Raw genomic sequence first — 12,454 nt, 5'->3', positions numbered from 1 at the left:
TTTGCTTTGGGGGGAGTACATTGTGGATGGAAGAAAATTAGGCAAAGATTACAGAAGAAGCTGTTCACCTGTGAGTGTCATTGCTTTGTGTTCTGTCAGCAAATGACAAAAGCATTCAAGTGTTCAACATTTAGAACCTGCACATAGTACACAAACTGAAATGAACTGCTCAAGGAGGGCATTCACACACTGCCAACTGTTGTGTCCTAAACACCTTCGTCAATTAGATCCTGTAATAGCACATTTTGAGAGACACGTTCATTATTATTTCCCCCAAAAGAATAAAAGCAATACTGTAAATTCCAAAGAAAACAACTGAAAAAACAGGAGTTTCCAAACCTGTTTAGAAGTTTTTAGCATTTTAAAAGGTTTAGAAAATCCTTAAAAGCTACAGAGAAAGTGGGAAGAACTGTACGAGACCTAGTAGACCACCAATTGCCATCGGATCAATAGCTCATCAAGCTTTCATGTTTAAGAGAGAGGAGAAAATCCAGCTGCTTCCAGTCTGAGAAACTCTACAGGTGTTTTTGTCCATCTTTTCACTGGGAGAAGACAACTCAGTGCTACGGGTCTGAAAGGAGGTCTAGCTGTCAAGAAGCCTCACTGAGAAAAGAATGTTTGTAAATCAAGCAGGGAAGATGCTGGTCCTCTCAGAACAATGGACAGACCAATGGACAGGTGCACTTTGCTACAAGCTATCTAAATCAAAAGAAAAAAGAAAAGAAAAGAATATATTATAGCATATTTACAGAGGAATCAATATACAAGCTGCAATGCAGCTGTATGTGTAGGTGGACACGCCTGTGGCATGAGCGTGTTGATGGCTGGAATGCTGCAGTATAAAGTGACGTGCAGTCTGTAAGGAGTGATCATATAGCAATAGTCAGTAGCAGATGCCATCAGTCAGGTAGTCTAGCACTTCACAGTCTATATAATTCTATGCAAAGTGAAATGTGCAAACATATGCTATACCATACCACAGTGTGCAATGCTATACTGTGATATAATGTATACTGTTCTACACTACACCATGTATATTATTCCTCCTATACTATACTGCACGGTCACAATTGTCAGAAGGAAACCTTGTATCTCCATTTTTGATGTTTTTCAGTTTTTTACATATTTTGAAGAATCTATTACCCTTTACATTGTGTGTAAATTTCATGATAAATGGACTAAAAGAACTGATCCAAAAAGGTCTGGTTCCATTGGCTTACATTAAAAGTAAAGCAAGTTTTTGTTTTCCTTCTCCTGTAAAGTTACCATTTTGGAAATATGAAGTTTTCCTCTGACAGCAGCAATATATACTCACCGGCCACTTTATTAGATACACCTGTTCAATTGGTTGTTTACACAAACAGCTAATCAACCAATCACATGGCCACAACTCAATGAATTTAGGCATGTAGAGATGGTCAGGAGAACTTGTTAAAATGCAGACTGAGCATCAGAATAGGGAAGAAAGGGGATTTAAGAGACTTTGAATGTGGCATGGTTGGTGCCAGACGGGCTGGTCTGAGCATCTACTGGGATTTTCACGCACAACCATCTCTAGGATTTACAGAGAATGGTCCAAAAAATAGAAACTATCCAGTGAGCAGCAGTTGTGTGGACAAAAATGGCTTGTTGATGTGAGAGGTCAGAGGAGAATGGGCAGACTGGTTCCAGATGATAGAAAGGCAACAGGAACTCAAATAACCAAACAAAATCTCTGAGGAATGTTTCCAACACCTTGTTGAAAGTCTGCCACGAAGAATTAAGGCAGTTCTGAAGGCAAAGGGGGGTCCAACTTTTTACTAGCAAGGTGTACTATACTATAATATACTATACTTTGATGTGAACAATGCGTGAGCTGGATCAGTCTAACTAATGTTGCCTATCATATAGGGAGTTGAAAGTAAGACGAATGTCAGGTTTATTTGATCTTTGTTGAGGGGGGGGATCTCGTGCGGGGCATGAAACAAAGTTTTTGCGTTCAAGAGTTCAAATGACCCATCTGCAAACAGCGCTCCGAGTTCAGTGTTTTTATGCTTAATACTGTGTTTAGCAACAAGCCTCGGTGCGCTCACATTAAACCTGCACTGCACACTGGCGTGTCACTCGATACAGCTGCTTCTTCAATGAAAGTGAAGCGCGCGTAAAAATTAACCGTCCACCGTAACGCAGTGATCTGATCTCTCATCAGTGAAACTGTCTATATAGAAACACTCTCTGTCTCTCCCTCTCTCTCTCTCTCTCTCTCTCTCTCTCACACACACACACACGCATACACACTCGCACACAAAGACAGGTGACCGCCAGGCGCGGGGCGCGCAGAGAGTATTTGGCAAATATTTGTCCAAAGCGCTGAAGCGTGGCCGCGGTGTTTGCGCCGTGAGGAGTTGAGCTTGTACTAATCGGAGCGCGTCGCTTTCTGAAGAGGGTGGGGGGGTTGGGGGCTCGGGAGAGGAGGGGTTATGAGGGTTGGCGGGGGGTAGCGAGGGCACTTCCTTCGTGCGCTCGGGGTCATACGATCCTTCTAGCATCGCGTAATGGATCTATACGCGCGTGGTGGGCTCGACCCCTACATCCTGTGAGCCCGGCCCTGATTGGCCCCCGCGTGCGGCTGTGATAAACACGGGCGCGCGTATATATATCGTCGCGGGATGTCGACCCAAAAACACAAACCGGCCAGAGTGAGTGGACGCTCAGCTGACCATGAGAGCACACATCCGCGCAGCACCCCGCATCGCCGGCCTGTTGAAGCAGCAGGAGCTCGCAGGAGGGCTGCAGCACAGCAAACCCACGTCTTCAGCCTGCGTGCTCGACGCCAAGGATGCTGCAGCTCCTCCTGCTGCTGCTGCTGCTCGAGGTTGCCCCCACAGCCTCAGCTCCATCCCGGGACCCACCAACTGGCCACTGCTGGGGAGCCTGGTTGATCTCCTGCGCAGAGGAGGCTTGAAGAGGCAGCACGAGGCACTGGTACTGTATCATGAGTACAATTAGTACTGCTACTACTGATAAATAATAATAATAATAATAATAATAATAATAATAGTGCTATGATTATTGTGTTGTTATTATTATTCTCATCATTACAGTAGTTAATAGTATTATTATTATTATTATTATTATCAATAACAATAATACTATTAAACACCATTACCATTGTAACATTGTAATGATGAGAATAATAATAACAACACAATTAATAATCAAAACACTAATAATAATAATAATAATAATAATAATATTATTATACACATTAAAATCTCCAGTGTTGCACCAAGAATGCCAATACAATTGCAGCTTAAAGAGTTCATTCAACACTTTAAGAGTGAACTCGTTAAGCTAGTGAGAGTTATTAAGTTAATAAGAGTTAATGTATCACTACAAGGCTGAATGCAGCTCTATATATTAGTTCCACGGTTCAATTAAAACCGTTAGATTCTAGTGAATTGCGCCCTTAATATTTTGGTGCGTAAAAGCAGAATAAACGCGCTCGCTCTCAGCAGTTTCCCCCGGCCCTGTGTTCTCCTGCAGATTGACTACCATAAGAAGTTCGGTAAGATCTTCCGGATGAAGCTGGGCTCCTTTGAGTCCGTCCACATCGGCGCGCCCTGCTTGCTGGAGGCGCTCTACAGGAAGGAGAGCAGCTATCCTCAAAGGCTGGAGATCAAACCATGGAAAGCCTACAGGGACCTGCGAGACGAGGCTTACGGGCTCCTCCTCCTGTAAATATGCCCCGATCCCTCATTCGCGTTTCATACTGAAAAAACCCCTCTGTTTTGGCGCTTTGTGCTGATGTGCGTGTGACTCGCTCTGCAGGGAGGGGAAGGACTGGCAGCGCGTGCGGAGCGCGTTCCAGCAGAAGCTCATGAAACCGAGCGAGGTGGTGAAACTGGACGGGAAAATTAACGAAGTGGGTGAAGTCTGACTTTCACTCTTTTAGCTGTAACCCTCCTCAGAAACCGCTCTCACGCTGTTTTTGTTTGTCCCTGTGAAGGTTTTGGCCGATTTTATTGACAGAATCGGAAAGGTTAATGTCAACGGGAAGATCGACGACCTGTATTTTGAGCTGAATAAGTGGTCCTTTGAAAGTAAGTTTCTTTCTCCTTTATATTTGGGTGGGTCGTTTAATTTACCCGCATTTTTACCACAATACATTATTAATATTAATTGGCATTAATTGCATTTGAACCTCTCTTACAGCCATCTGTTTTGTGCTCTATGACAAACGATTTGGCCTTTTACAAGAAACCGTGGATGAAGAGGCGATGGACTTCATCACTGCGATAAAAACGGTACGTGCAGGGCAGCCAGTCTGTTCCTTTGGGCCATAAATCTCTGTTCTTCTGTTCATCTGCCGCAGTTCGATTGTCAGTTTTTCATGACGCAACCTGACGGCTCGCAACACCAGGCTTAGCTTTAACAGCGCTTAAAGCTGCTCGGAAACTTTCTCCAACATGTTTGGGAACTGAACCACCCCGCCCCTCTAGATAAAGGGAGCGTCCTAAACATGATCACTGTTCGTAAATGAGCGTGAGTTCATGTTAATTATGTATTTGCATATGTGACGCCCACAACACGCCACATAAGGCAATAGTTTCCCGCCCCTGCTCTGTCATTCATAAAAACCGTGTCCTGTAGTGAAAAGCAGGAACACCAAGTGACTACTGGAATGAACGTTTGAGGTGGTGATAATGAGAGCACCAGGGTCTCCTGCAGGTTTAAAGTAATGTTTATTGCATGAACACATTTTGAATTATAACTTGAAATTTGAAGAAATGTGTTCACATGCAGTTCTAACAGCTTTATAACATTTCACAGACTGCTTGTCTAAAAATACTTTTGTTGCTGTTGAGACAAAACTTTCATTTTTTTGACATACATTGAAAAAGGTGCAACTTTAAAGTCGCAATTTATGTTGTGTGAATATTTCATGATTAACAGACCAACAGAAATGGTCCAAAAGTACTTGTAAAAAATATTCCTCCATTTACTTCCATTAACAATTAAGACGGTTTTTCCTTCTCTTGTAAAGTTACCTTTTTGGAGACGTGAGGTTTTGTTCCGACAGCAGCAAAATGTGTGAAATCCTCAAAAATGATTAGTACGAAACTGGTGCATCAGAGCAAAGTAAAGCCCCATATATCAGTAATACACAAGACCATAATACACAATATTATAACCCTACAGATGATGAGCACGTTTGGCATGATGATGGTGACACCAGTGGAGCTGCACAAGAGTCTGAATACCAGGACATGGCAGGAACACACGGCTGCGTGGGACCGTATTTTTAGCACAGGTATGAAAATGCGCCTTCGTCAGATGACGTGTGACCCACAAATCGCTCCCAGCACATTCCCAGTCAGGTGATGAGAGATGAACCTACTGCCCCCCACAACCCTTTTCCTCCTCCTCCTCCACCTCCTCCTTCACAGTGCATGCTCTGCTTCTCTCTCAGAGGGAGGGAGGGAGGGAGGGGGAGAGAGGGAGAGAGTTGTAGTAAACTGGATGACCTAAGCACACAGAGAATGCAGCCAAATATTTGCTAGTAGCAGGAACAGAGTAAGGGGAGGGGGAGCGGAGGAATGTTGATGCAAGGCTGTGTACCCATAGTTGTTCTCTTGCTGCTGGTGCTGGTTAGCCAGCTGACTGGCAATCACCTGTCATGCACTCTTGCAACACTTTTAAAAGCACTAGCAGCATGTACGGAGCTACACTGTTACACAGCCAAGCACACTAAATGATACACTGACACAGAAACATTACCAGTAAATGTTCTCAGAGTAGGATAATAGATGAGATCTGTGCACACTGGAAGCAAGTTCCTCTGGTCAGTTTGTGAAACAGTCGTCTTTTCTGCTCTTTTCTCAGCCAAACTCTATATTGACAAGAAACTGAAGAGGCACTCAAGCGGACAATCCGAAGATTTCCTCTGCGACATTTACCATAACAGCCCCCTCACCAAGAAGGAGCTTTACGCAGCAACGACCGAGCTCCAGGTTGGGGGTGTGGAGACAGTAAGTATGACCACACATTCAAAAACATGAGCCAACCGTGACCGCGTGGTCACCCTTAGCTTGTTTTGCAGCTCCACAACAATGAACTAAAGACCTCATGCGACCCAACTCTGGTACACTGCTTTAAAGATTAGCTCATTCAAGCAGTTAAGTCGGCAGCATGAGGTACATGGCATACAGCACCCTAAGAACAATGTCGCCTCCCTGTCTAGCCATTTATGAAATGTGACAACCGTTGAGTCATGAAGCCTTTGGTGACCAGTGGTCCAGAATGACAAAGCAAATCCTCTTTCTTTCCTCATTCAGACTGCTAACAGCACACTGTGGGTTATTTTCAACCTCTCCCGGAACCCCCAAGCTCAGGACAAGCTGCTGAAGGAGATCAGAGAAGTGGTGCCCTCTGGAGAGACACCATGTGCCGAGCACATCAAGAGCATGCCCTATCTCAAGGCTTGTCTGAAGGAATCCATGAGGTAGGACGTCAACAGCATTGTCAGTAAAGAGACTCACCAGTAGAGTTGAGATAAACAAGGCTCCTTGGCTGAATCAATTGACAGGAAAATCAATGTGAAGTTGGCCTAGCAAGCCAACTTGATACATAGTGGAAAGACATGAATTTGGAAACTATGTAATCAATCTAGTAGCTTAGTTTACATCCAGCTCAGTTCTACTTAGCTCAGAAGTAGCATTTGGTCAGCTGAACTGAACCATTCTGTGTTTATGTGCCATGGCTATTCATTTTCCCATAGCCTAAACATGTCATAAGTTATTTGCTTATAGCACGCCACCATACAAATGTTTCATACCCAGACACAGAGTTACTCTCTCAGCGATGTATCTTAGAAGATTAGGTCAGCTTCAAGAGGCTAGGTCCCGAGACTCACACTGCTAGCATAAACTCATCATGCTACATTAAAGATTAAACAGTCATGTCATGAGACACAAAGAAATATTCTCAGACATTAAGCAAGGATAATACTGCAGCACAGCCCTGCGAATGTTTACAGTATTTTTGTGGGATTATCATGCCTTGACTAATGCGAACTCATGTACACCGTAACAAATGTGGCTCATACTTCTCGGCTTATGCGCTCACACACAGGAGACTTAGTGTTTTTTCTTCTCTCATGTATATAGAGTCTCACCCTCCGTGCCCTTCACAAGCCGGACTTTGGACAAAGACACTGTGCTGGGAGATTACACCTTGCCTAAAGGAGTGAGTATTTCTTAAACACTGCCCCCTGTAGACAGAGTTCGATAGTTACAAGTACTCAATGTGCAAAATATGACGTACTACTTTTAACAAATCTTCAGCAAATGTTTTAAACACCTTTGAATTTGTAATGTAAAGATTAATTCTGCACAATATACACATTTGTAAATAGCTATAGATAAAAGCTTTAAGGTTTGCAGTTCATCAAATTTCCCTCTGTGTTTATTTTGCAGACGGTGTTGATGATTAACAGCCAGGCACTGGGTTCTAATGAGGAGTACTTTGACAATGGGAAGCAGTTCAGGCCGGAACGTTGGCTCCAGGACAAATCCTCTATCAACCCATTTGCCTATGTACCCTTTGGCATTGGTAAAAGGATGTGCATCGGCCGGCGTCTGGCTGAGCTACAGATCCAGCTCGCTCTATGCTGGGTAAGACAACACTCTAGCATTCATCTACATCTTGATTGGAATCAAATGCAAAGACAGTTTAACTGACTAATTACTTTGGTGCTTACATTTGCTTTTGGTGTTCATGTGCTTTATCACAGTTAATTCGTGATTACAAGATTGTGGCAACAGATCAAGAACCGGTGGATGCAATACATTCGGGAACACTTGTGCCCAGTCGAGAACTTCCCGTGGCTTTTGTCCGCCGATGAGGTAAGAACAGTACTTTACAGCTGTGAGATTCAAGATCTTAACATCACTAAAAAAAATGTACATGAAAAACTTTTACAGTTCGTTCAATGTTTTCATTTGTTTTCGTTTTTTAGTTTTCGGGATTTGTGCATCAGCCTCACAGGGAAACAGATAACTCCACAGTCTTGGCCCAAAGCATCAAGAGGGCTTCATGTTGCTGCTATTTTGTCCGAATGTATGAATGTGATTTTAGAAATACCTCAGACCATGAATCTTTAGTTTACAGTATAACTACTATAGCTATAAATGTGTGTGTGTGTGTGTGTGTGTGTGTGTGTGTGTGTGTGTGTGTGTGTGTGTGTGTGTGTGTATATAAATAATGATCACTATCTATTTATAATTATGTATTTCGCTGACCAAGCTGACATACTACACCTACGTATTATATAAAAGTTTTATTTTTAGCCTGAAATTTAAAACATTTTTTTTACTGATATAGACTTTCAATGTATTACAGCCTTATAGGATGTATATAAAACTGTAAACTATGAAAATAATATAAACAAATAATGACAGGATTGTTGTACATATGTATAATATACACTACAGAAACTAACACTATTTATATATAATAAAAAAATTAATGTTTTGTTTGGTATATGTATACATATCTGTACAAAATGAAAACAATAATAAAAAATATATATATAGCTCATGTGAAAGAATGCAACTCAGTCATGTTTCTGATTTATTATTCAATAAACTGTTTTATTTGTTAAGGCATTAATACGTTTAACATACAGAGTTGACCATTTTCCCCTAAATACGCACACACACACACACACACACACACACACACACACACACACACACACACACACACACATCCCTATCCTATCCTAGCTTATCCCAGAGCTCATTGGGTGGAAGGCAGGGTGCACCCTGGACACGAGTCCATGACAGGGCTTACCTTAAACAAAATTAAACAAATTATACTGTTATAAATGAAGGTTCTATTAGGTACATTTTTCTTTTATCAAGGTGCAAATAATGTAAATGTTCCCTCAAAAGTACAGCAGTGGTTTAAAGGTCAAATTATGAACCTTAAATAAGTTTTCCAGATGAAAAGTACATATCTGTTCCTTTTAATAACCAAATGTCTTAAAACAGAGCAATAAAATAAAAAGCCTGGAGACGAGATGGGGTGTGTGGAGTCAGTACAACTTAGAAAATATCATTTCAGTGGATTATGGTTCAGTTGTGTTCCCTGACTAAAGGTACGGAGATGGACCCTTGAGGGTACCACCCCAGTGACAAGAGGGGCACTGCCCCAGTGACAGTTTGTTACCTTTATTTCTGAGAGTGTACGCCTGTGGTAGATCAGCAAAAAGGCCAAAAATTGCTTTTCCGTTTATTAGATTGATCTTACATCATAATTAAGGGAGAAATCTAACCTTTTTAGAGACAAACATGCTTTTAAATTAATCATTTTTAAATGCATGAATACTGTTGAGCTGGGAGAACATAAAGGGATCTGACCGAGATTTTTTCATTCACTTTTCAATGTTTCAGAAATATTTTTTCATAGCTTACAGATCTGTGATCATTCCTCCTTTTAGTGGGGTTTAGGACTGAAATGACCACTGCAAAGTCTCAGTGGTCAGAGAACCATTTGTATATGGATTTTGTATGAAGATGTTGCCTTGCTGGAAGATCTAAACAAAAGCCAGTCTTACAGGTCTACAGGCAGAGGCAGCCAGATTTACTTGAAAATCTCTTGGTATTTGATGAAGACCATATATATCTCAACAAGATAGCCAAAGCCTTTGGAAGAAAACTAGCACAACAAAATCACAGATCCACCACCATACTTCTTTGTAGAAATTACGTTCTTTTCTCCATTTCTGCTCTCTCTTTTACATCAAACACAACTCTGGTGTTTTTCACCAAAAGCTTTGTTTGTGTCTCTTTCCCCTGGTTGCAATCAAAGATCCACAGACGTTTGGCAGACTCTTGGCTGTATGTTTGTGGTTTGGCACCAGCAGAGACTTTCTGGACAGCCTTCCAAACATAAAGGCACAGAGGTGGTGTTTAGTTAGAGAGATCTTGTGACCTCATATTGCAAACTCCTGCGATTGCCCAACTATGATAGATGAAGAGAGTTTTCCTCTTTAATCTCTAAACATAAAACATACCTGCAGGTTAATTCACAGATCAGCTTGTGGGGTATAACGTCCCCCAGCACTTGGCTGTGGAAAAATGGAACTGTGTTATTTTGGAGCTTGTGTTATTTTGGAGCTTTGTGATGGAGCTTCATCCAATACCTCTGGGATAAATAGGAGTGGTGAGGTGGAGTCCAGAACTAATCATCATGAGTACCTGACCTCTCTAATGCGCTAGTGACTATAATGAAATCCTCACAGCAATGTTCCAATATGTAGTGTAAAGTCTTCCCAGTGAAGGGAAACATATCAATATATCTCCTTGATTTGAGAAGAAAAGGTAGATGAGCAGACGTCCAGGTGTCTACCTTTGAAATATATACATACATATTTGCAACATATAAGGTTAATATCAAGCATTAGACAACTTGGATTTATGTTCCGTAATGCATTTTTATTGCCTGCTGTTTAGTTGTTAAAAATGTCACTATTAGTTAAACTGGAACTGTGTCCACACTTCAGAATGCATATAAATAAATAATATAAATATAAATCTACCAGAACAAAACTGAGAAATAAAAATGTTTAGACATCTAGCTCTCTCCTTGCACAATGACGTGCAAAAGTCGGAGACTTCATTTATTTAATTTAAACTCAAAAGGTGAAAGGTTTAAATGCGGTTTATTTGAAGGTGACAGGTTTGGTGTCTACCAGATCTCCCATGGTTGTTAGGAGTCCCAGTTTTTCTGTATCTTTTGATCATTTTTTTAATTCTAGTTTTGAAAACTCTTGCTCCTGAAAATGAATACATTTTACTTAGTGGCTCAATATATTTTTTGATTGTTGTCTTTTATTTTAGTATAATGTTTTTCACTAATCAATGTAACTAAATTATTAATGACTCAGTTATTGTTTTTAAATGTATATCTTACATGTCAATATTATTTAAACTGGAAATCCTATTGTCAGTATTGGCAGAACAGAACCACACAACGCAAATGTATATGTTGGACAAAATGTAGGTTTCTCTCTTGTGTTTCTGCTCTATAATCAATTAATCAATCAACCAACCTTCATTTCCACCTGGAAGTACATTTAGGGTGACCCTTATTTACAATGTAGCTGAGCAAATTACAAGGGATTGAAAAAGTTGAAATTAAATGTAACAAATAAAACAAATGAAAAAAGAAATTTTTTTGCTATAACTGTTGTTAATAATAATAATACTAATAGTACTAATAATAATAATAAACATGTTTAATAAAAAATAGAAAAACAGGCAACAAAATATAAAATGAAAATACATTAAGATTAAATAAAGTAACCATCTTAGATAGTAGGCAATAAAAAAGCTAACATTTTAGAAAAACATGGAAATATTTTAGACTAGGACAGTAAAAGTGTTTAAAAAGCCCCTAAATTACGGTAATGATAAGGTGTTTTTCTTCAAACTCAAGCCAATAGGTCAGGGACATTTTGTGTGTGTGTGTGGGTGTGTGTGTGTGTGCTCAGATGTGTGCCCACGGGAGGGCTGGTCAGCTGATATTGAACTGACACAGATTCAATGTCATCATGTTCCGGAATTTCACAACTAATGAACCTGATGCTTTGATAGAAAATACACAAAAACACTGCCAAGTGATATAACATCAGCTACTGTAACTTTGACCCTCGTTTCTCAACGTCCCTTTGCTTTGGCCCGCTACCAGTGTCATTCACCTCAGAGACATGTGCGTATTCTAAGTCAAAACAATCTGCAATGAGTCAACAGTGGAGTGCAATAAAGTGAGAACTCAAACTGCCACATGCTGTGTTTGATACCTGGTTTGGATTTGAACAGCTTTAGGATTGAAAACATAGACGGTTTATTAGATTAAACAACAAACAGATTTAGGTTCAATCTGCAGGCATTTTCAAATGTTTGAACACCCCATTCAAATGACGTTTTGTTGATTTAAGTGAATATAAGTGAATACATTCTGTACAGGGAAGAAACCTAAGCATGGCATTTCCTGCAAACTGTAGCGCACAATTTATTTATTTGTTTTGGTTGATTTTAATATTTGATAGAAAATAAAACATAAAATGTGCCATAACTTTTGCCCAGGTCACATTCCGTGTTTTCTTTTCTGAATATGTTAAATTCAGCAAATAAACAGTAATTGTGAATGAAATGTACAGACATGTGTTCACTGTAGGGGATGTGTTTACTTATTTGACCAGGGGTGGCCAAACTTTTGCATAAGATTGTGTATATTAATATATCACTTGAAGCCACCGCTAGAGAGCAGGTGTTGTAGTCAGTAGTGGTCATACATCCAGCAGATGGAGACATTTTCTCAGGAAAGACCTTTAAAAAAAAAGACCTTCCTCAAAAAATATATAGAGAGAAATATCGTATAGGCATAAAACACCTGAAATAGCAAA

General features: G+C 40.4%; 1 protein-coding gene across 1 annotated transcript; it reads left to right on the top strand.

The window, feature by feature from the left end:
* Nucleotides 1-2,645: 2,645 nt before the first annotated feature.
* LOC108431845 (1,25-dihydroxyvitamin D(3) 24-hydroxylase, mitochondrial) lies at nucleotides 2,646-8,514 on the top strand. The gene is made up of 12 exons (XM_017705261.2): nucleotides 2,646-2,964; nucleotides 3,526-3,716; nucleotides 3,811-3,904; nucleotides 3,989-4,082; nucleotides 4,195-4,286; nucleotides 5,182-5,293; nucleotides 5,866-6,011; nucleotides 6,318-6,484; nucleotides 7,149-7,227; nucleotides 7,458-7,655; nucleotides 7,775-7,886; nucleotides 8,000-8,514. The coding sequence occupies exons 1-11, from the start codon at nucleotides 2,701-2,703 to the stop codon at nucleotides 7,883-7,885; spliced, it is 1,548 nt and encodes a 515-aa protein (XP_017560750.1). The 5' UTR covers nucleotides 2,646-2,700; the 3' UTR covers nucleotide 7,886; nucleotides 8,000-8,514.
* Nucleotides 8,515-12,454: the final 3,940 nt, after the last annotated feature.

Source organism: Pygocentrus nattereri, chromosome 26, assembly GCF_015220715.1.
Source record: "Pygocentrus nattereri isolate fPygNat1 chromosome 26, fPygNat1.pri, whole genome shotgun sequence".
Taxonomy (NCBI): Eukaryota; Metazoa; Chordata; class Actinopteri; order Characiformes; family Serrasalmidae; genus Pygocentrus; species Pygocentrus nattereri.
This window is presented reverse-complemented; position numbering and strand designations above follow the sequence as displayed.

Excerpts from the sequence above, each read along its gene's own strand:
- LOC108431845 (XM_017705261.2), top strand. The coding sequence starts at position 2,701 with ATGAGAGCACACATCCGCGCAGCACCCCGCATCGCCGGCCTGTTGAAG. Across the intron at positions 3,717-3,810 it reads GCTTACGGGCTCCTCCTCCT|GGAGGGGAAGGACTGGCAGC; the intron begins GTAAATATGCCC and ends CTCGCTCTGCAG. Across the intron at positions 4,287-5,181 it reads TCATCACTGCGATAAAAACG|ATGATGAGCACGTTTGGCAT; the intron begins GTACGTGCAGGG and ends ATAACCCTACAG.